Source organism: Patagioenas fasciata, chromosome 5, assembly GCF_037038585.1.
Source record: "Patagioenas fasciata isolate bPatFas1 chromosome 5, bPatFas1.hap1, whole genome shotgun sequence".
Classification (NCBI taxonomy): Eukaryota; Metazoa; Chordata; class Aves; order Columbiformes; family Columbidae; genus Patagioenas; species Patagioenas fasciata.
The window spans coordinates 35,630,860-35,656,142 of record NC_092524.1 but is presented as its reverse complement, the minus strand read 5'-3'; the positions used below and the strand labels follow the sequence as shown (position 1 = coordinate 35,656,142).

General features: G+C 37.8%; 1 protein-coding gene across 13 annotated transcripts in view; it reads left to right on the top strand.

Moving 5' to 3' along the window:
* GPHN (gephyrin) overlaps positions 1–25,283 on the top strand; it is a 293,554-nt gene that overhangs the window by 92,963 nt on the left and 175,308 nt on the right. For 12 of the 13 annotated variants that reach the window (XR_011739363.1, XR_011739362.1, XM_071809320.1 and 9 more), the window contains exon 3: positions 21,900–21,957. Coding sequence is in view for 10 of the 13 variants with exons in the window: in XM_071809320.1 (XP_071665421.1) it covers positions 21,900–21,957 (58 nt within the window). In the remaining 3 variants the exon portion in view is untranslated. Of the gene's footprint in view, positions 1–21,899; positions 21,958–25,283 lie in introns of those variants that run through there. The other variant, XM_071809322.1, reaches the window with a different exon arrangement.

Sequence of the window (25,283 nt, the reverse complement as noted above, 5' to 3'; positions counted from 1 at the left end):
GGAATATCCCTTAGGTCAGTCCAGGTCAGCAGTGCTGGCTCTGTCCCCTCCCAGCTCTTCACCCAGCCCCAGCCTACTCGCTGGACTGACAGAGGAGAAGAGGAGGCCTTGGTGCTGTGTAAGCGCTGTTCAGCCAGGGTTAAAACATTGGTGTGTTATCAGCACTGTTTTAGTCGCAATCCCAAACACAGCAACACACCAGCTGCTATGAAGAAAGTCAACTCCATCCCAGCCAGATGCAGTACACATGCAAGGAATATTACAATTCTGTTTTTCCCTTTGCATTTGGAAGGAAAGTAGACAAGACTCCTGGGTGTCTGGTTGTACTCGGGATCAGACCAAAGTGACTTCTTACAGAAGAAGCAGGAAGAATGAGTATGTACCAAGTACTATCACAGTCTCAGAACTGATTATCAGACTTTTTTTCTGTAATCGTTCACGCTAACACTTGGTAAGGATAGATTGGAGTAGAATGTAAAGTCTTCATTTGCTTTTGAATTTAATGCCGTAGCAGCCCAGCTTCCTGGCCAGTATTCCATTGGTTTAAATCACAGTCCAAGATCTTTTTTTAAAGCTTCATGTATAATGGTAGGGCTTTCGTTGAGAGATTGTGCTGCACATCTCTGGCTTTGCTTTTTGTCTTCTCATGCAACCCAAATGCACCACAGCTTCTAGTTGCACTCTGTAGTCTAACCTTAGTGACCTTATCTTGCCTTTCCTGATGCTCTCATTTCAAACTTCTTTTGGAGGTGTCTTTTTGTTGCATTTGCCGTTTTCATCAGCTTTCTACTCTGAGGATCTGTGACTCTCGGAACTGAAACAGCCTCTTCTAAGTCCATTTTGCCACCTCCAGGCTTCATCCAAAACTCATCTAACCTGACTCTTCGCTTGACCTGATTCATCATGACTCCAGTCTTTATTTCTGTTTATATCCAGATCTTTTCTGGGTATTTAGGGGGGCTGTCTTCTCAGAGTGTCTAGATATTGGAAAGAAAAATATCGTGTGCGTCTATGGAAGAGAGATGGTCCACTGCTGATCTTACGTTAACCTGCAACAGTGGATGGTTCTCTGAGAAGATCCTCTTAATACTCAGCAGTGTATTAAGTGTATTTCTGTATTCTCAGAAAAGAAGATAACAAATGAGGACTTCCTAAAAAAATCAAGAACAAAACAGAAGACATATTTAAATGACTGTATAAAACTGGGATGTGCTTGCATCCTGATTACTGTATTAACTTCTAAAAGGGGAATGGTATGGATCGCAAGATTAAGCAAAGATTTGGAACAGCTTCCACACAAAGATAAATTAAATGGACTAGAACGTTTCAGTTTAACTGAGAAACAGCGTATGGTGGAGGTACACAGAATGAACAGCATTTAAAAACAACACAGAGGCAATTATTCACTGTTTTTCATGGATCAGAAATTGTGACAGGAAAGAATTCAGACAGCAGGTTTAAAACGTATAAAAGTACATACTTATTCAAGTGTAGCAGAACTGAATGTTTCATAATTGATGTGACATCATGTGGAAGCCTGGAGTATAAATGATAGATATAAAAACCGGAATTAGACTGATGGACTTGCTACAGCTTTTAAAGCTGATGATCTGCCTGCAGCATCTGGGTCAGCAAAGCTCCTGAACTGAAGATGGCAAGAGGCAGTAAGTGTGTACTGGTGACAAATCTTGCGCTCTGTCATCTGTTTATTCCCTAAGCATTTGTTTCTTAACACCAGAAAACCATACTGGGTGGTATGGACCTTTAGATTGAGCTGGTATAACAATTTTTATATACTTCTTTCAGGAAATGTAGTTTCATAAATAGTGGAGCACACATGAACTTGAAACATTTTTCCATGGGGTCAGCAAACATTTGTCCTTCAAAGCAGAGTGGGCTTTCCTGACATGGTCGAATTTACATTTGGAACTCCCAGTAATGGAAGAGCAAAAGCCTCTCAACACAAGAGTGGTAATAATTTATTATGTTATTTCTCTCGTCTAATCTCACTATTAAAAATGACTAGCCACTCTTCTGAAATGCTCTTTCCTCTGAAGATCAATTGTGAGCTGACCCCCAGACATGAGTGCTTTTGTAGGAAAAGATACATTTTGTCAAAGCTATGAATACATTAAAAAGTGCCTAGTTTAGAGAAGACTTCTATAAAACTGGTGTACTTATTTGCAGTATAAATTAAGTTAGCAAGGGAAACAGATAATGTGCTACTGAAAGATTATAATATAATACATAATACATATAATACAACACCTAGCTCCAGGTGTAAAGGAAGCCTTTGCCACACATCTTAGGAATTATTCTGACAATGAGATACAGGAAATCGCTACCCAGACGTGTTTTCATGCGTTTATGCAATACTACTCACTGTATTTAAATTCTAGATTGCTTTGTTAATTAGAAAGAATTGTCCTGCTGTCACTTGTTCTGGAGGACTCTTTAAAGTCACTTTTTTTTAGCACTGTACAGCAAAAATCTATACAGATGGTAGCTTAAGAGGGAAGAAATGTACTTATGCCACAATAATTCTAATGTTGTTTTCATGTACACTTTTTTCACCTTCTTTCATTATAACTTGAATTTTACCATTGATTCTTCATTTATGCTTTTCCACTTTATCCATGTTAACATATAAACATCACAAGAGCATAACCAGGACATAAGTATATTTTCTATGTGTGATGACAGCCTTGAAGTTCAAAACTGACGTATCAAGGGTTCAAATATTACCTCGAGTGATTTTCCACAGACGGCTATTTCAAAGCAACGCAGTTACACTACAACAGTAGATGCTTCCCTTTACACCCTTACTAATTCTATTTTAAGCTTTTGCTTTTTCTTTAACTGCACTATCTCTCTTCTTACGTCCAATTTCATCTACTTCATTGTATTCCAATAGACATTTTTATTCTAATAAAATTCTATTTTCTATTGGTTATTTGGTTTCAGATATGAGAATGTATCTCGTCTGTTAAGTGATTTTTGGTTGGAAATACAGGATGTCTGTGTAATTTGTTATTGGTGTCATTTTCAGATAGGTTTTAGAAAATACAGGATGCTCTGGAGTGTCATTTGACTGACATGATTGAGTTACTTAATTAAAAAAATACATATTAAAGTATCTTTTTCTCCCTCAACTCCTCTTCATTCAGTGAGTTTCTCTCATAGTCACAAGCATTCTGCACAGTTAATGTTGTCTATAGCTCAGTACAGTATGTGGAAATGTTCGGTAGCAAGTATTCAACTACAGAGTAGATGATGGCAGGACTGTTAAATGTGGGGATGCAGACCTGGAATGTCTGTTCTCCATTTTAACAAGGCATATTTCATTTGTTCCTTTTTTTTTTTTTTTTTAATAGAGCATTACTGATTAGGTAGTTGGTTTTAGTCTACAATGTTCCCTTTTTCCAAAAGGGGCACTAAAGTTTACAGATATGCTTCTAAAGTAAAGAAATTTTTAGTGGATCCTTTCCTTTTTTTCTGCTAACATAAAACCGCTTTTGTAAAAGCCTGGACAACCATTCACTATACAGTTGAATAATCCAGGAAATAAATTAATGTGTAATTTTGTTTTCATTTTCATATACAGATAAAGAGAATATAGGGCAATGTGACTGGGAGATTTTTACCGCAGTGGTTTTGGGATGGCTGCACGAGTTAGGACTGAGAAGCGGCGTGTGATGCCACGAGCAGCTGTTGTGTCTGTTTTGTGCCCAGAGCTGTAGCTGTACCCATATTGTCTGCATTTCCTTCAGGAAACTCTGTGTTGTGCCTACTCTACCGCATTTGCAATTAAGAGAACAAGATTTGAATAAATTTAATTCAATTTATTGTAACAGTTTTATACAGTTGAGAACCTCACTTTCATCTAAACCTGCATGAGTTTAAGGGAAAAATTAGAGGATTCAGGAGTGTCATCCTATCTTTTTTCAGATTTCTGTTGCAGAGTACAAACCATTAAGAAAAATTTAATAATGTATTTGAGTTTTTGGGAATCTTGAAACATTATAACTCCAAGATCAGTTTCCACAGAAAGCCCAGGCAATTGTCGTCCCGAGTGGCAGCCATCCAGCCCTCTCCTTACACAAGTGCATCGTTTTGGTTTTACGTGTACAAGCATCTGCAAACTTTGCTTTCCACCAACCTACAATAAACAAACACCCTTACCCAAAACCCATCTAAAATGCTTCTCAGAATCTTTACTTATAAAACTGACATTATAAATATAATAAAATATTGTGAATTTATTAGGAAGTTAATTGTGCTGTATTCAGACAGTATTTTTGGGGTACAGCGGCTTTAAAATGCATTATCTCAGGGTCTTTCAGCATTGACTCCCTTCCGAAAATGGGAATTTGCCAGAAAAATGCAAAGAAATACAGTTAATACATATATGTATATAAAATATACATAAATATATAAATGTATACACATACCTCTTAGCTTAAGAATGAATACTGCCTGCCATGCGTCTTGGGCAGGCACATTTCAAGGGCTGTTCTGCATGTAAGGAGATGAAGCAACACACTTGACAGACTGATTCATGTTTTTAACAGTATGCTCTGTATTATTTTTCAGAAGCTAGCAATGTTAAAAATAGATCTTCAAGAAAGGAATTTGTGACTAAAAGTTAAGGAAGAGTTAAAGTTTACGATTGTGTTCAAGTAGATGGAGTATCTGCGTACTTGATTATTTGCCAATGCTTATGGACATTAGTGCTATATGAAGTAGTAAAGATTTAGAGATTTCAGAACAATTTTATATTTTAAACTCTAGTATTTTGCATTTATTATACAGATAATTCAATTTTATATTGTGAAAGAATTTTGTGAAGTGTGTTTTTAAGAGATCAAAACTGAGGAAGCTTCTCTTCTTTTTGCTAGAGTTTCAGGCACAGTGAGAAGTCTGCCTGCTTCTGCCTGCATGCTTGAGCAGAACATTTTGAAGATACTCACGTGAAACAAAAATACCTCCAAGTTTTTTGAACCTAGTAGAAAAATATAGTATCAGCCTGAGGTTTTGCTCAGAAATTCCAGTAAGAGCATTGCATTCTATGTTTAGGAGACTTTTTTCTTCTTCTTCCTTCAGTTCTTGTCCTGCCTTCTGTTCATACTTTAGACTCCAGCCAGCGCTGTAGCCCTTGCACTCTCAAGTCTTTTAATCTCTTCAGCCAATTTATTGTTTGTGCTAAACAACAGGTTTTTCTTATGTTTTTGGTGTGTTTTGTTTGCTTGTGAATGCTTACCATACTCAGGAGCTCTTGTACAAGATAGAATTTTCTTTCAATCCTTTTTTCCAGTCACTAGTTTTTATTGTCTTTGATTTGGTACTGTTATTTACATTGTTTAAATGAGGGAACAAATGTTATGCAAACAGTGCGATGACTGCAGCATGTACAGATATACACAAGATCTTTTTAAAATACTGATAGTAGTTATGTAGTTACAATCGCCAAAAACTTAGTGTAGACTGAACGAATGTCCCGTTTTTTAGGAAGGTTTTGTCAGAGCATTTGATTTCAGTCTCAGCGTGGCTACACTGTTACCAGTATCCAAGCTTTTTGTTAGCTCATCAGCTTGGGTATTTCTGCATAGCTTAATACACTGACATATTGTGAAGGGATAGAAGTAATCTGTGGCAAAGCCAGCAAGCTAGATGTACTTAAAAATGTTTTTTTTCTTTCTATTTCTCTAATGCAGCAAAGACTTATCTTAAAATTTGTTTTAGTGGCATCTTTAGCTGGAGATTGCAATCACTTCTTTTTCCCCAACAAAGAACCCCTCAGTGTTCCTCTTCATTTCAGGCAGTGGTGTGTACATACAGAGCCTTCTCAAGACCATGAACTTTTGGTGCTACTCTGGCATTACAAAGTGGTGGTTTCTTTGTTCTTTCTGTTCTTCTGCACCAGACAGGACACAGGTTACTAGCTACCTTAATAGCCAGCTTTTGTGTCACCCTGTGCTCTGCAATGCTGTTCAGATGGTTTATAAAAGCCCTATGTTGGAATCATCACTGGGGAAGAGATCGCTGAAAGAGATTACTGAAACTTCAGTAATCATTTATCAAAAGTTATTCAGGCACTCATTAAGGGCAAGTTTTCACAGAATCACACAATGTCAGGGATTGGAAGAGACCTCAAAAGATCATCTAGTCCAATGCCCCTGCCGGAGCAGGAACACCTAGATGAGGTTACACAGGAATGTGTCCAGGCAGGTTTTGAATGTCTCCAGAGTAGGAGACTCCACAACGCCGCTGGGCAGCCTGTTCCAGTGTTCTGTCAGCCTCACTGAGAAGTGTCTTCTCAAATTAAAGTGGAACCTCCTGTGTTCCAGTTTGAACCCATTACCCCTTGTCCTACCATTGGTTGTCACTGAGAAGAGCCTGGCTCCATCCTTGTGACACTCACCCTTTATATATTTGTAAGCATTAATGAGGTCACCCCTCAGTCTCCTCCAAGCTGAAGAACCCCAGCTCCCTCAGCCTTTCTTCTTAAGGGAGATGCTCCACTCCCTTCATCTCTCTCCAGCAGTTCCCTGTCCCTCTGGAAATGAGGGGCCCGGAACTGGACACAATATTCCAGGTGTGGTCTCACCAGGGGAGAGTAGAGGGGGAGGAGAACCTCTCTTGACCTACTAACCACCCCCCTTCTAATACACCCCAGGATGCCATTGACCTTCTTGGCTGCAAGGGCACAGTGCTGGCTCATGGTCATCCTGCTGTCCACCACGACCCCCAGGTCCCTTTCCCCTACACTGCTCTCCAACAGGTCATTCCCCAACTTATACTGGAACCTGGGGTTGTTCCTGCCCAGATGCAATACTCTACACTTGCCCTTGTTATATTTCATTAAATTTTTCCCCGCCCAACTCTCCAGCCTGTCCAGGTCTCGCTGGATGGCAGCACAGCCTTCTGGTGTGTCAGCCACTCCTCCCAGCTTGGTGTCAGCAGCAAACTTGCTGACAGTGCACTCTATTCCCTCATCCAAATAACTGATAAACATGTTGAATAATACCGGCCCCAGTACTGATCCTTGAGGCACTCCACTAGATACAGGCCTCCAACTGGACTCTGCCCCATTGACCACAACTCTCTGGCTTCTTTCCTTCAGCCAGTTTGCAACCCACCTCACTACCTGATTCCCCAGACTGCACTCCCTCAGTTTAGCTGTGAGGATGCTGTGGGAGACTGTGTCAAATGCTTTGCTGAAGTCAAGGTAGACCACATCCACCGCTAAGTTTTGAAACTTAATGCATTTGGACAAGAACTGTGACTGTAAGGATATTCACAAAGAAGCAGACATCCATAGTTTCTACAATTACAGTATCAAAAAGCAATATATGTTTCTTAAGGCAAGAGGATATTGAGTAATGGGAAAGGTCAGACTACAGACAGATTTTTTGATGAGGAGGTTTGTGTACCTTTTACTGCTTCCAGAAGTTATGTCCTTTCTTCAGCAAAGTGGGGCTCTATGCTGTTACATGTCCTTTCTGTCTCAGCAAAAGCTGCTCTTGAGGAAAGACTTGATCAGAAAATCTTTTGATGTTCTGTTATTCTGGAACAGGAGTGAATGATCAGATAATACATTCATATATCTTCACTATTCGGATTTTACAGCTGCTTCTGTTGCTGCTTCATTTTGAAACACATGAAAGAAAATACTAGCTATAGGTATTGATCATTAGCTTGGTGGTTTTACTGTGTTCAGCTCAGCAGCAGGTCACTTCTTTTCCTTCTTTTGAGGGTGCTCTTGTATGAATCTAATGGGAGAAAATAAGCCACCTCGTGCAGTAGTAAGGTACAGGAGAAAAATCTCACAATCACTGGAGGTAAGGATTTACTGTATGTTCTTCAGCCTTGAGAAAAGGAAGATGAAGGGTGAAGGGTTTTGTGCTGGGTGCTGGGGAAATTGCTAAAAGTGAGTCATGTTGACCAGGATCTAGTAATCGAGCCTTTCTAAACCCTCAATTTCACAGCTACAGTTCATGTTTTCAAGTAGCAGAAAATAAGACTTTCTCTGACTGGTACTGTTGATTAGATCTTAAAAGGAAAGGCATGTCTTGGAGTAAGACACAATTTTGTTTTACAGTTGTTATTAATGTAAAACTCTGTGTGTGTGTGTGTGTGTGTGTGTTCAATGCTGCTTGTGATTGAGGGAGAAATACTGAATGGATAAGTGTTAAATTTAATATGCCGGTATGACTAAGTGGGGCTAGAAATACTTGGGAAACATAAGCAAGCCCATAGTCCATGAAGAAGAGGAAAGCAGATGAACTAAGCAATAAATGTTTTACACTCAGCCAGTAAAAATGAGTGAAATCACAGAATCTCAGGGATTGGAAGGGTCCTCGAAGGATCGTCTAGTCCAATCCCCCTGCTGGAGCAGGAACACCTAGATGAGGTTACGCAGGAATGTGTCCAGGTGGGTTTTGAATGTCTACAGAGTAGGAGACTCCACAGCCTCCCTGGGCAGAAATGTTGAACACAATTAAAATGGCAAACCAGAAAATATAAAATTTGGTGTTAAAGTGTTCATAAAACCTTTCACTGAGGAACTTTGATAAAATTTTATGATGGACAAGTATTTTAAGTTTAGTTGAATCATACGCTTTGGTGAAAAAGCTTCACTGGAAAATTATCAAGTACCTCTTAACCAAGTTTTATGTGAAAGATCTCAAACTGGTATAAATGAGTCATATTTTCTACTAAAAACTGTTCATTTAAGTCATTCTCATGGAACAGCACACTGTTTCTAATTACACTTATAACATGCAGCGTATTTTATATGTTTTATATTTAAATTATATAGTTCATATACATTACATATTGCCTTGTTAATAGCTTTTTGACAAATAAGGACAAGCAAGTACTCTGTACTCTGAGCTGGCTGGGTGTATTATTGTAGATGTCTGTAGCACAGTGCTGAGCACAAGCTAACACACTTTCCCTCTCTGCAGGGTTTGTTAATGGTGGCTCAGTGCCGTCCACACTGTGGTACAGACTTGGCCGTGATTTGTTGGGGGATGCTGTTGTAGCTCTTGGAAAATAACAGATAGATGGGCCTGAGTCTTCCCTTCCCCTTCCCAATAACCCACTGTGTTTTGGTTGTTTCCAGGTAGTCAAGGACTTTTTGGTTTCCTGTGCTCTACCAGGTGCACAAGGAGCTGGGAGCGAGCACAGCCAGGGCAGGTCCCCCAAGCTGCCCAAAGGGCTGTTCCTCACCATATGACATCAGGCTCAGTATAGAAACTGGAGTTGGCCAGGGGGCAAATACCGCTGCTCGGAACAAATGAGCTATCGGTGCTGCAGACTATGAGCAATTGCATTGTGCATCATTTGTTTTATGTATTCTATTTTTTTTTTTCTCACTTGCTTTGCACCCTATGAAACTGTTCTTATCTTAACCCACAAGTTTTTATTTTCCTTTCTGATTTTCTCTCCCATTACCTTGGGCAGAAAAGTGAGCAAGCAGCTGTGTGGTCTGGGGTTAAACCACAACAATTCTTTTGGTGAGAACCCACACCATCAAAATTACTCTAGCTACTAGAAAGAAAATTAACCCTATCCCAGCTGAAACCAGGACATAAAAGCTCTGAGAATTCTACTAGAAGAGGAAAGAAATATTTTAAAAGATGAGTAGCATTATAATGCACCATTCAAGTATCTGTCACTAGAAATTGTTCAGAGTTGGGATTATTATTTTAATATATTTTAATGAGAAGACTTCCAGTGCTTTATCCTTGCTTTAAAGTAATTTAGGGCAAAACTGTGTCATAGACTGAATTGCTTTGTAAGACATAACTCTCCAGTAATATTTAAGCTCCCTGAAGTATTTCTGTATTATAGCTACTTGCTCAGCTAGTTTTAGAAGGGGGAAAGTGGGCTAGAAAAATCTTTATTCTGTGTTTGTGCTCATGTATGTATCAGTGCAGTTCTGAGGATGAAATAGAGCTGGGGCAGGAACAGAAGGGTCAATAAAGCTACAATACTATATGAAGTATCCACGCGTAAAAGCCGAAGTTGGCAAGATGCAGATAATTTTTTCTGGGATGGAAATTTTGTAGGTACTTGCTGACTGCAGCAAGTACAAGGAGGAGAATCTCAGAATTCACAGCTGGAAGTTATTTTGGAGCAGGACAATTTCAGCCAAGACCACAGAGGTGGGAAACATCTGATGCCTTGCTTGTATTTCTCCCTTAATCACTCTTCTCCAGCGAAGAATACCTCTCAGTTACATGATGTTTGCCTGTTAATGGACTTCTTGGCAGCTCCCTGTGGGCCAGGTACGAGCCACAAATAATTGAAGAACCTGTCGGTGTTCTTCAGCTTTGATGCATACAGTATCTTTGGCCTACTTTGTTTTTTGTGACTTATTCAAGCTTTGGCCATTCTGCTTAGCTAGTCAGCAGAAAGTCATCCGTTCTAAACATACATTGTGAGTGCGTGTGTGGTCAAAAGTTGTAAACCCAACAATTTTTAAGGCAAAGTGAAGTACCATCCAACCAACCATTATACTACTGCCTTATTTTTCACAGAATAGTTAATGACTGAGAGATAATAATGTTATATTACCAATAGTGTCTATATAGTATTTGGTTTCTTCATCTTTTTATACAGAGTTGATTTTACAAATGCAATTTAATTAATGTATTTGCTATCAATGTAAATTCAACTTAAAAATTAAAAATTCACCTGCAGTGTTTGTCTTAATGGCATATGTAGCAGAATTAGAGTCACTGTGCTCCACTGTAAAGAATTGGCCACCATGGAATAAAGATCAGCTGAACTGTGAGTTTATCAATAGATGTGACAGAAAAAGAACCTTGGAGTGAACATTTTTAGGTGTCGGGTACTCAACTCTGACTTTCTTCAATTGTAAAAGATTTTTGCCACATTATTCATTACAGATGGTTTTGAATTCAGTACAAGTGGGTTTTGGACAAGTTACTGAAAAACAGTCTTAAGAAGGTGAAACAAATTATGAGGAGATACTTCTACTGAGTATTTACTTTGCTTTAAGGTGAAAGAGAATATTCTGTTCTTCTTACTAAACTAGCTGTGATACAAGCTTCTAAGCACAAGAAGTATTTTTAAGCCATTTCATATAATTGCTGTCTGATTTATGGAGACAACTGTGTACTGTTAATCATGTTTCTCAGTTTTGAAGGATACTACTGAGTTTGGAGAAGCATGCCTTCTTAGCAGCTTAAGGTATGGAGGCACTGCACCTTTGAAACCTACCTTGGTACTTACCTAGGGTAGCATTATGCATCAGTGAGCATTTAAAGTCAGGTGAGATGGCTGGAGGAAATAGCAGTTAAAGCATTGACTGCTGTTGTGGAGGGACAGTACTACTATTTGTCCTGGCATATTTTAGATGAAAATATAGCTGACAATACAGTTTATGTTAAAACAGCCTAGTAAAATCTACCCACAGTATTCTGCTTGGAAGAGTGTGGGGGAGATATAAGATACAAAATCTCAAGTTTTCCTTTGTAAATGGTCTTTGGTCTACCTGCTTTCTAGGTCCACCTTTTAGATTTTAAATGGAAGTGTTGGTCCTCTTAGTTTAATTTTGTTTGATTTGATGGGTATGTACTGAGCCTTCTTCTCAGGGTAGGCCTTTCATTCTTTCATTGCTTGTCCTGGTGCTGCCCACCTCTTTGATCACAAATGCAAATCCAAGATAGAACAAAAAAATCCAAGATAGAACGAAACCTTGTAGAGCAAGTAAATTGTTGCATTGTCAGCATAATATGCTTTTGCAGTTTTACCAGAGATTAATGTGCTAAAATATTTTCTACTGATATAATCTGCAGTGGTTTCTCTATCAGTTATTTAAATGTTCTCTCTTAATGTAATGCTGAATTTAGATACTACTGGAACTCTTTTCACTGCAGATTTGGATTGTCTCTGGGCTCCTGTAATTAACTTGTTGTAGTTATTACTGCTACTCTCTGAAGGGTGAAGGTGTTTAGTGCTAGTTCTGGAAAGCAGGTTAGATAACAATTGCTTGCTTGGAGTAAAATAAAAAATCGTAATTTGGCAAGAAAATGGCACTTTCTTAGTGTAAGCAAAGTCTATGGTACTTTTCCAAAGTGAATCTGTGATCATAGTGAGTACGTTGGCTATTGCAGATGCCTCAAAGCACATCTAAGCTATCTGTGGTATTTGCCCGTAGGATTGCAGGTTCAGCATCTTTCAGGACTGTTCTTCAGATATATGAAATTGGTTGTTGGCGAGAAGAGAGAGACTAACATGGGCATGCTGGAAAATGGGAGGTCTCTGCTGTTTTACAATTTTTTTAAAAACCTGTGTGGACTTGTTTCTGAATATGCTGTTACATGGCGGAGACTTGTAGACTGAATTTCTGCTTTGGAAGAGATACCCTCCTGTCAGTTTTGCTCTTATCCAGGCAAATTGACCAGGGTTCCCTAATATGGAATATACATGACAGCACTTAAGAAAGATACTTATTTTACAGAAAAGTAAACTCCAGGATTCACCTTAGCTGTTTTCACTCCTACTCACCTGTACTGGAGCAGAAACTGAGGAAGAGATGAAATGAGATGAAATCTCTTCCTCATCTGTGTTCTTCAGCTTGGGGATGACAGGAGGCATACTGAAGCTATCAGGGATGTTGTGGTCACTGTCACTCGAAGGAATATGATAGTAAGTATTGTGTATATGTGCTCAGTAATCTTGTGCAGTTGTATCTTTGAAAAAATTAAGATCTTCAGTTACTGTGAGGTGGATTACTCTTCTTTGTAAATATACTTGTAGGGGAAGGATTAATGAGAAAAGGCGTTCAGCAAAATGGAATTGGGGAGATTGTTCTATCTATTATTTTTACTTTTAATTGAACATCATGAAAAATAGATGGCAGGAGAACATATCTGATCATGACTTAAAAGGTGACCTAAAGCTGCAAGTATGAAGGAGCTACTTTTTGCCAATGGGATATGTTTCTGCAAGCTATTTAGAAATTAAAAATAGTAATAATTTTTTAGAACCTAAGTGAAAGAAAATGCACAAATCCACATTTCATCAAAGACCTCTTAAATTGTCTGAGATCCGCATGTCCCCAGCCTGCTATGTTTCTGAATATTGAAAGAGTCAGGTTGTAACAAGTTGTGACATGAACAGCAGACAATACATCAGTAGTTTGAAAATTCATTTAGAAAAATTTTGTTGACACTTAAATCATCAGATGCAAAGAAAAAAGGGAATTAGAGCTACAGAAAACAAAAATAAGAGTGCTGAAAAACCCATATAGCCAATAATAAATGAAAAACAACTAAATAATTTTCAATGACTTGAGTTTAAACCTTACAGAAGTATTTTACAAGCAGCTGTAAAGCATGGATGATGGTTTAAAAATACCTGTAAATTGTCTGGAATGGAGATAACTATGTGAAACATGCAATAAAAAGTCTCAGTTTCAGCATTGTCAGTAATACTGTTTGTCTATAGGAAGTTCCCCCTAGGTATGAAGAGGAATGGATCAAATATAGAGTTGGTTTATTCATATGACTACATTCTGTGGCCAGATTTTTTTTTTTCCCTTTTCCTTTCACATTCCCCAGCACATAGCATATGCTGAATAAAACAGAAGCAAACCAACCAACCAAACCGAAACACACACTGAACAAAAAACAAGCAAAAATACTGCAGACAAACAGTTCATTCAGGTCACTGTTTTAAATACGATTTAGTTCTCCCATTTAGACCACACATGGAGATACATATATATGTATATGCAAACACACTAATGTATTAAGGAAAAAGAAAAACAAATTCTGCTTCTGAATTTAACTATCTGGGGAAATATAGACTTGGCAAGACTGTCATTAATCATATACTGGATTGTATGCATACTTTATATCTCTCTGGAGTGCGGTGGGGAGAAATGAGACATGGGAGTTTTGGGAAGGTGAAGTATTGTGTGAACTTGCGTGGCAGCCCTTCTGGATGCTGCTTGTCTCTGAGACTCTGCCGTTCTTCAGAATTTTACGTTGTTGTGGTTTTGTTTGCTTTTTGTGTGTGTGTGTGTTGTTTTTTTGGTTGGTTGGTTTTTTATGAAGTTATTTAAAAGTTCTGATAGTCTTCCTTAAACCCTGTGATTGAAATGTTGAAGAACCACTTTGATCTAGAATCTGGAATGATCAGACCATTTCCATATATTCTCCACATTTTGTTCATCCTGAGTTTGAGTCATTCTGCTCTCACCTTTAGTCCTTACTGGTATTTTTTTGGAGTGAAGGGATTATTTGGGTGCCTTTTTGCCTGATCATAAAAAGTAGTATGATTGCTCTTCTCAGCCTGTGGTCTGTGATTCCTTCCAGCTTATTCTCCAACATCAGGGATTCCTTTGTTTCCATTGTTTCATTTTCAGGTTTTACATACCTCAGTCAAACTTCTCCTTTTAAAATAAATGTATAGTATTTATTAGCCTTGGCATAAGCATGCACATGGACTTTGTCTGTCCAGGAGTGCTTCACAAGCAGGTGTCAAACATGTGCATGTGCTTGAACGTTGAAGAAATATAAGGGAAAATATACAGTAAAATTATGGGAAAGAAAATTATGGTAATGTAGTTGGATATGAAATGCACATACATGGTAGAAAAATGAAGGGTTCCTGGTAGAGGGAACCCTTTTTTTTTTTCCATTCCATTTTTAAAATTCATTTTTTGTTGGATGCTAAAAATTCTGTGTGGGAGGTGGCCAGTCTTAATTTACAAGAAAATAAACCTTACTGTTTCTGCTAGTTGGGGGTCAACTTATTCTCCTAGGAGGAATCTTTTTGTTTTTTTTTTTTTTTTTTCCTTCCTTAGCATTTGGTTCAGATGGTCTCTCTTCTACATTTGGGTAGAAGCAAATACAGCTCAACTGAAATGACAGGAGTGTCAGCAAAACTAGCTTTATCCACCTGTATAGGTTTCTACAAGCTGTTGTGGTAATTTACCAGTGGAATCTTTCATTTCCAGGCAGATCACTGCAATCCTTATCACATTGCCTAAATCCTTTAATTTGTGGTCCCTTCCAGGGTAGCAAAAGGTCACTCTTAGGCACCCAAAAATTTTGCTTTCAGTTGAGGTACGCGAGAGTTCTGTGTCAGGTGATTGCTAGCAATATATGCAAGTGCTTTTATTATCTCTCTCAGGTATGTACTTGCTGGAAAAAATGCAAATACATGCTTTGCCCTACCACAATATTTCTTACAGGACACAGTAAGATCAACATTTATATTTGTCTTTGCCCTTACTTATAAATACTTTTCCTCATACAGTCTTTCATGGTCCTCAGTCAGACAACTAAATCCCAACATGGATATTAAATATGTATTTCCTTGTCTAAATTGTGAGAATTTTACTCTTTTCATTGTAATGATTTTTGTCTGCTTCTGCATATTTTTTCCTCTCAGGAAATTCCAAATCTTGCTCATGTTGTTTAATGGGCTGGCTGGTCAAGCATCTGATGCCCCGGTTGGAACTTTCAAAGTCACTAAACACATTTTTACTTAAAGCCAGCTGACAGTTCTGTCTGTTTGATTTAATGTATGATTTCCATAGTTAGATCACTGATCAGATGGAGCACAGTACAACCATTCCTCTGTGCTATAAACACACCTGCATACTGCAGGTATGACATCTGTGGAGGACAAAGATCTTCGTTGCCTTCTTTCGCAATAACAGATTGTTGGGATGTCAGTATTTTTGTACTGAAAGTAACTGAAAAAATAGCCTCTTATTTATTCTTGCTTCTTCCTACAGTAAAAATAAGTAAATAAATAAATAAATAAAGCTGTGAAAGGTGAAAGAGAAAAATAACAATGAAAAAAGCCAGAAAGCAGTGAAAAATGTGTCCTTATACTTTTGTTAATCTTAAAACAGTAATAAAGTAGGGAATAAAAATTTTAAAACATTGGGTTAATTTTATTTTCTCCCTTCCCTTACTTCATTTTTTGCGTGTGCAATAAATCTCTGGGACATGGTAAGACAGAGGGAGGATCTTGTAATTTTGGCATCTTACTCCCAGAGCTCTTGTTCATGAGAGACATGAAGTGACAGAGGGCATGTCTGCAATCATGTTATTTCTGTGAGGTTTTTGAGTACAGAATGTTTGAGTTAGCCTAATATTGGGCTGAGTGTGTTTTCAAGGCTCTAATTATTGAATCCCTTAAAGAAAAAAGAAAAGAAACCAAAAAGCATGGGCTTGGTCTTCATCATGTAATTCTACATCTTAGAGTAAGTAAAGCTGTCATGAGGAAGCGCTTGACAAGCTGTTTTGCAGGAGTTGCTGCTGGCGCGCAACCAGTGCCAGAGCCGCCGCCCAGCTGGCTCTTGCTGCCAGCCTTCTCCTGTGTAGGAGTGAGCACAAAATAGGCCGCCTTCCTACTACCTCCCTTCAGGGGCCTTCAGCAATTTCTCAGAGGTCAGTAGACACTGCTATCAATTAAAGTAGCTTTGTGTGTGCTTTTAATGCATGCTCTTGCATGTAGGGGAGAACAAACCTGCTTTGAAATGCAGTTCTGCTACTTCTTTCCCTGGAATGCTCTGTGAAGTCTTGGCTGTATGTGAGGATCCAAGGCTAGCTGATTTGCTGATGTTTCACAGGTCAGCATTAAGCTAGCCTGGTTGAGCTGGGTAAAAACGCTGTCTTGGTCAGTTTGCTCCCTCAGGAATGGTATCATAACATGGTCATTCAGCAGCCTGTGATAAAAAAACATGCCCTTAGAATTAGGAATAGCCAGTCTGGTTCCCAGTCACTTCATCTGCTCACAAGCGGAGTCTCTCTTGAATATTCTGCTTGGTTTACAAATCAGTCAAAAGGTAAATAACCTGATGGTAGATAATAAATATATTTATGAGGTGGATCTGGGGAAAAAAAAAAAGTTGATCAGAGGATTTTGAGTTTCGCTTTAATTTATGAAGCAGAGTTTCACTAGGAGGTGTAGTGACAACTTGATATCATTTAGACAGTGATCTATCTGAAGAAAGATTAATGTTAATTAAAGTGACATTGGAGAACTTCAGCAGATGACAGCAGCCAAGCTGGCTACAAGCTATTTCTAGAAAATAGACTTTGTTGCATTCAGTATGACTCATTTATTAAGTTAACGGATGAATCAATAGCTCAGCTTCTTATGGCAGTCAATGAATGTGGAACTGTATAAAGCCGACCAGTATTGATTCAGTCCAAGTGCACAAGTGTCTTGCATATGATTTAACTGTGCAATAATAATCCGGTGAGTCCATTGGCACATACATATACACAGGGGCACAGGGGAAAACCAGTCAGAAGTCCAGCTTGCATCCAGATGGAAAGTAACACTGTGATAATTTCAACCTTATATCCAGAATGGATGTTCTAAAAATGAGAAATTAAGTTTCTGGTTTAGATAGTGTTGAAACATACAGCAAACAGGTTATGAAAGGATTAAATTATTAAAACAACGGATAGCTAATTGTTCTAACAGTTGTAATTTATTTCTCTTTAAGTTTTGTCTTCTTGTGTTCTCTTCCCATTTGGGCTTTGGTTCATTGTTTCCTGCCTCCATTTGAGCACAGTTCTTCCTGGTTTTTAACTTTCCTTAACTTGGATGAAGTTCAAGTTTTCCCTTTTTAGTGAAATTCTGCTTTAATTTGTGAAATAGTAAAGCTTCCATCTGTTCCAGTACAACTGTAGTGGCCTTGCTTCGGTTGATTTCCTGTATTTTGCTAATTTCTTAGGTTGCTATGGAAACCTTGCTTTCCACATTCTCCTGAATCCTTTCTGTCAACTTCCTGTGAAGCCAGTCTATGTATTATATGTCAACCTGAGATGCACTTTTTTGTGAATAGTTTCCCTAAAAGAGACACAATGTTTCTATTCTTTCACAAAGTCCCGTGCAAATAGTTAGGAGATTTATTATTTCCTAATTATTTTTATGGATTTTCTATCCAGTCTTCTCTGATTCTCTCCTCAGAGACATTCACCAGTTTAGCCCAATATGAGGTGTAATTCTACATTGTTATTGTGCCGGCTCCGATTTCCACATGTAGGAATAATTTAACTTCTGCAAAGGGACCAGAGAGCTGGAGTGTCTGCGTTACATGCAGGGTATGATACAGACCTGATGAGACTGATGTTTGTCAAAACTTGAATGTAAATTGTGGGACCTTTCAGAGATTATGTGTTGCATGTACACGTGTGAAAAAGTAAAGCTAAATACTAGTTAAAATAATTGGACTATTAAATAATGTGACTTGCTGTGGTATGAAAATACTGCAATTTGGATGAGAAAGAATTTGATATCAGGTCTCTATAGATGAAGTTTGTGTTTGTCTTTTCAGCTTTCTGGAACTAGCTGGCTGTATATTCAGCTTTGCTCCTGGTTGGTTGTGTATTTATTCTGAGAGAAAATGCCATTTTTATTGTAGGATGCTGGATGTTGTGTTGCTCAACTGGAGCAAACATAATAAAATCTATAATAATACTAAAATGTGTGAAAGATGAAGAGTGAATGTGACAGAAGTTTGGTCCGCTGTGAACAGAATTCTGGCCCTTCTAACATGTTCTTTGTTGCATTATGTTCCAGTGTACAAAGGCCAGGCTAGTTAGTGTGTACTCAGCTAGCTGAGTACTTTTCTGATCACAGTGTAATTGCTTCTTGAAACACTGATCGAAAATATTAGTGTAAAATGTTCTAACAAAACCAACCTGCAAAGAGAGGCTGCTCCCACAGAAATGAAAAAACATCTATGCCATATGCAAGTCCTCTGTCACAGACTGTGTGTCATCATGGAGGTGAAATTGTCTGGTCTCTGTTTTTTCAGGTGTCAGTGATCAAGGATTTGCAGAGTAAAAAGCAAACTTCCAGACAGCTCACAATTGATAGTGATGCTTAAATGTAATTCAGAAAAATACTAAAAACAAAGTTTTCCTTAAGTTTGAGATACCAAATAATGCATTGATTTTGAGTTTGCCTTGCTTTTGATCTTCTTTCTTAACATTCATCACAATGCTTTTGTTTTTCTGAGCAACTTGTGTGTATGACATTGTGTAGTCCCTTATGCTGTGGACTTGCCTCACTCTGGGAGATTTGAGTTAGTGACTTGGTAACACCAAACTAAGTGCTTTCAAATTTCTTTTCGGAGTATTTACCGTGAGGTTGGAGTGAACTGGGGCTGATAATTTTTGAGTGAAGAGTATGCAGCATGTTTCACAACTGCGTCTGCCTCTTAAATTTGTTTGGCAAGTGAATTGTATGAAATAATATTTCGTGTATGACATTGAAGCTGATCAAGACATTTTGTCAGAAAAAACCCCACTGTTTTAAAATTTTATTTATATGTTGTTGTTTGGTACTCTCAAGCTGTCGCATAGGCATCTTAAATCCTTTTTTCTTGTAGTTATGTTATTATGTAGTAAAATAAAAATTTCTGTTCCTCACATATATCATATTTATGACCAGTAGAAGAGTTCAGGCTGTGTTACGTGGATGCTCCCAGTGTGGGTGATGCCTTTAAACTTCTGTGAAACTCAACCAAACTTTATACACAAAGTTAAATGTCTTGATTACATCCTCTATAGTACCAGCTTTAACTGGCAATCTGCTGTGGTTGATCTCTCTTCCAGGAGCTATAAGAGGGGAAGAAATATAATCTTCTGAAATGAAGAAAGTATAGACTTCCTCAAAAATCTTATTTAACCTCTGGGGCATTTATGGAACTGGATATTTATGTGTCTCTGGTTCTCTTTCGGTTTCAAATTTGTTATTATTTATGTATGCGGTCTGGATTTTCAAGGTAAAGATGTCAGTGTAGGATTGCGAATGTATTAAGATAGATATAGTGAGCTGCAGCTGTAGGTGAGAGATTGTTTATTTAAACAGTAACATGACTTTTAATATATCTTTCAAAAATGTGGAATTGTGGTAACTGATGTTTTACTATAAAATATGCTACCATTTGGACTGCAACTTGGCAGATTCAGAGTATGTTAAACTCTTGACACAAAACTTTGCAGAAGTATTTGCAGAAAATTATGCTAATTAATGGTTTGAACAAGCCAAATGAGTTTACTGAGTCAATTATTTTGGTTTTAAAAGATTTTTTTTTTTCCTGATGTATTCCAAGAGAATGCTCAATACTTGTGCGGGGCGGTGGCCAATAAAGAAGTCTGCCAGGTGGAATTCCCTGCTGGGGAGTGTTGGCAGTGGAGGCTCCATCCCCTGCTTCTTCTGGAGGATAGAATGTTAGTGAGGTTATTTTTTGGGTGCTCCAGAGCATGGAAAGGAATGGATCTGAAAGACCAAAATAAAAATGCCTTGTTATGGACTGTGTTCCAGTATCAATAGGACCAGTCACATGCAATGATAATATGCACTGATCTGAGCCATTCCTTGTCATGGTATGATGAAGCATGATGGTAAAACCAATTTCTTGTAGCTATCCCTGGAAACACCATTTGAACAAAGGTCAGGTGTAGTGAAGAATAAAAGCTCATGTTTATTCTTGCACAGGCAAAGAAAAAAGTTTCTGTTCTGTGCAGCTCTCAGTTCCATTGATGTTTAGCAGCAATGAATGCTGCAGAGAACGAGGACAGAGCGATTGCTACACTCTGATTGTTCATGAGGAATTTGAATGCTATAGTGTCTGGACTCTGTCTCTACCCCAGAAATCATAGTTGATGTTACTTGGAGCAGTAATGGATGTCAGGCTTTACTTTTCCTATGCAGAGTCCATGTTCTGTCTAAAGCCTTCGAACTGTTTCTGAGAGCGAGTGGTAGAGATATGGAAAGGCCAGACTTATGGGGAAAATCTATTTTCTTTGTTATTCTCTTCTCCCTTTTTTAGGTTAAGTAAACAGTATGTGTAATAATTTCAAGATTAAATATGAGGAAATACATCTGTATAGAAATGCTGATAATTGGAAAAAAAATCAGTAATAGGGAGATAGTACAAATACATATTTTATAGTTGTCTCCTGCTTTACAATAAATAGTTTCTTACGTGCTTTCCCTTTCTGAAGGACCTAGAAAATGACTAGTTTTGCTGTGCAGAGCCAGCAGGGAGGTCATCAGTGCAGTTATAGTTTGAGGTCTGAATTGTCACTATCAATGATACTGCTTCATGAAATAGAAGAAGTCATGTCTGCATGTCTCTGGGGAAAATGTAATATTTACCACCATTTATAGTACTTGCTATTCATGCATTTTCAGTATGTGAACTATACCATAAACTTTTGCAGAATGTAGATGAGTAAGTTCAATATGGAACAAAATCCCCTATTTTTCTACATCAGCAACAACTATTATATTGCACATCATCCACTTTTTGTTACAAGTCATGAACTCCAGAGACTTTTCAAACATGGAAGCCATGGAGTCTGTATGGTTTGTGAGGTCTGTACATGCACATCTAATTAAAGAATTTCAGCTTCAAGAATTACATTTGGATGCATTTAAAACTGTATAGCAGATTAGGGAAATACTGAACACAAAGCACATCAGGCTTCAAATATTTAAACTCATCCCTACGACTTAGACAACAAGCAAGAAATCATAGAATATGATTGCTGATGGCTGTTACTGTAAAGAATAACATCCTGGTGATGGTAATTCTGCTTGGCTACCTAATTACTTTCTTTCAAGCTAGCGAAGCACAGCTTGTTTCTAATGTTTATGTTATTCACATGAAGATTTTTCTTTGAATAAAGAAAGGAAAAGAGTTTTTTTGGTTTTGTTCTCGGACTTGGTGGCTTGTATCTCTGAATTGGTAGAAGGGATATTTGTGTTTTTGAACAAGCTGTGACACCATTATTATGCTATGCTTTATATCACTGATTTTGAGAACATCTTTCTTCTGATTTCAGAGAATATTTTTCTTCTCCTCATTTCAGGTTGGGTGGGACTATATCTGCATACAAGATAGTGCCAGATGAAATAGAAGAAATCAAGGTACAGTATTACTGCCTTTCAACACTGAATTTGTTTGCTTAGATAATTACAGAAATGTTACATTAAAAAACCATGTTATTTCTTACTTTGTGTATCATGGCGGGGGAAGTCTCTAAAGTAAAATTGTTAGATACGTATTTAGGCATCTAAAATAGATTTTTAAATCATTTTTACAAGTGTGTTTTACCTTCAGCCTAAGTTGACTTCAGTAAGATTTGCTTGATGCTAAAAACATGTGTAACTCAACATATTTGGTTTTTTACCTGCAGACAGATGCAGGACTACTGGGAACATTGAGTTAGATTTTTCATAAAAAAAATAAATATAAATGTAGTATCCTTTTACTTTTAAGATCAAAAGCACATCCATTTTTTTTTTTTAAATAATATCTGTCCTAAGAAAGGGATAGTATGAAGTACTCAAAATGATTAAAAGCTCTTTGATTTTGGGGAGTGGCAAAATAAATACTGAAGTTTGCTACCAGTAAAATGTGCATTATAGCAAAACTCACTCTAGGAGAGTCCACTCATGGATAGTACTTCAGCAGGTTGTGTCAATTTTTTTCTTCAGTGGAAGTAAAGGTGGGTACTAGGTGGGAGTTTGGCCTAGAACTGGTGGCATGGTCTGTGTAGGTGTTTATTTGACTGAGAGTCAATCACTCTGACATATCGCTTGCTCATTGTGATTACTTAACCCATTGCGGTGTTTCATATACTCATTTTCAGTTGTGCAAAGGGAGTCAAGAGTAGTTTAAAAATCTAATAAAGGGAAGTGGTTCCGTAATTGTTTGATCTAGACATGACTTTGCAGTGTGTAAAGATGTGAGGATTTATTCCTCCTCCATTAGCATCAAACCCACTGTAAGCAAATACAGTGACTGCCTGTATCTGCATTAAAGTTATCATTCTGTCAGGGTAAAATTTTATTTCTCTCCTCTGAGGTTCAGGGACTCCTCTATGCTGAATTATCAAGAGGAGGATGATTTGTTAGGATAGATCCAATGTTTAGATGTTGGTATTGGAAAGTAAGAAAGGTTTTCAAGACTTATTAGTGTTACATAATATTTTCATGATGCTCAGAGAACTGCACCAAAACTATAAAAACAAAAATGACAAAAACCCCTAAACCATAATCCTTCTCCTTTAATAGAAGAAATCCAACCCACTGACATTTTGTTAATGTTGAAGGCAGAGAAAAGAAAGCTGATATTTCTGCTTTGTTGTGCAAACTGAGTTCAGTGAACAAAGAAAAACAGAATGCTGGCAAAGAAGAAATAATTTTATTTTTAGAGACTTACTGTGTTAGGCAAGATCAGCAGTCACAGGAATGTGGTTTTCCCGCCACCTGCTAAGGAGGCCTGTTCTGATTTGTCAGCTCTTTCTTACTCAGCTGGTGTTTAAATGCTTGAGATCCTAGGAAACTGCAAAGGATGGGTTCCTCATTGCTCTTGGTTGTGCCAGCACGTAAGTGTGGGGGCAGGATTGTACTGTTTCAAAGCAGAGCTATTTAAAGTGTTCGGAAAAAATTGGTTCCTTTATATGTTTCTGGTAGATGTCTTGTTTTGTTCAGGTAATGGGGCTTTTAGGTTGTGACTGAAGTCAGCCCACCTCTCACACTTTAAATGATCAAACTTCTCAAGTTGTAATACAATAGGTGTTATTCATATGAAATAAGGTACTCCTGGAAGGTGCTGAGGCACACTAGCAGTGAGTATAATGGACAAATCTGTATGAAATATGGGAAAGTATTTTTTTGTATATATGTATTTTGAATAGCAGCTGGCAAACAGGGAGACTAAGTATCCTTTCAGTAAATACAAAGGGACTCAACTTCTGAAAGATTCTCCAAGCACATTTGAGTAGAAGGAGGAGAGAGGAGGAAGTAAAAGAGATAACAAATGAGATTACTGGAATCTTACTTTTAGAGAAGACGGAATCTTTCTCCATGCACAGTAGTTCAAAGTTATTAGGCTCACAGCTATCCCTTCCAATTTAAACATGAAGTATTAAGCAGTTTAATTTGATGAAATGTGCAAGAAGAATAGTTCTGGTTTTTTATATATGGTTTAACTTGGCAGATTGCTGTATTATATTCACAGGAGTTGGAATATTCATGTTCTCTGATAGTCCTTACAAAGTAAACTGCTTGCTTAAATGGCAAAGGAGGGTACTTGATCAGACAGAGAGCAATAGTTACTACGACAAATAAGGAATCTCTTTGACAGTGTTTCCATATATTCTGGAAAAGGTGGTAGATTAACCTCTTTTACAGCTCAGAATAATTTATGAGGAAAAAGGATGTATTGATTTTGTTAATTCATATAATTACATCTTAGGTAGAGCACCATTGTAAGCAGAGACTGTATCTCTGAGTTTATGGAAGAGGAAAAACTCTGTAAACATTAATATACCTGTTGGTTAAAAAGTATCTTGAGAAGATTGATGAAATACATGTAAAAAATAACGTATACAATATACATATGAGAATTTATCCATATTGCAATACTCCGCAATTTTTTTCATGTGTTTATAATGTTTCAATTCAGGAGTATTTAGAATATACTTATCCTTGCATGTGAGTGTGATTTTTACAATGTGTATAGATGTACTGTGAGATCATAGATGGTTTATATATCTAGAATACTGCCTGTACATATATGTGTCTATTTCTTTAAATGGGTGTATATGGTCAATGTTGGGTATAATCAAGCAGTGCATCCTGCGTACCAAAATTAAGTAGCATCTGGCATGTCTGTAGGTGTATGAATGAGGAGTATTTATGGCAGCAGTGACAGCACGTATCCAACTGCCCTCATGGACCTGACCAGGGTCGGGAAGAATTGTGTGGAGCCAGTCACCTCTGCAGTCCCTCAGCATCTCTGTCAGTCTGAAATGGAGTGTGATGTAACTTACCTTCCCGAGATTCTGGTCATAGGTGCTTCGGTTCCCAAATTGAGAGCGCTCCACAGATAACCGTATGAAGATACCATCACAGTTTTTCCCCCTGAAGACTTTTCTAGAAGTCTTTTATACCACAAGATCTTGAGGACCAAGACTTCAATAAGAGAAGCTCACAGAGGAGGAAAACCTGAGTGAATGCCTACATGGCCATACTGCCATCTGCACTCCTGTCATTTCTCTACACCAGTTAAAGCAATGGCACTTCACTTTTACTACCTGCTGGTTTTAAAATATGGCAGGAACTGATTGAGACAGTAAATTACAGGAATTACAGTATATTTCTGAGGAAGTTTCACTCTTGTGACTTTCTCTAGACTTACATTCTTGTCTGAATTATTCATACTGAAAGCAAGGACCCTTTCAAAC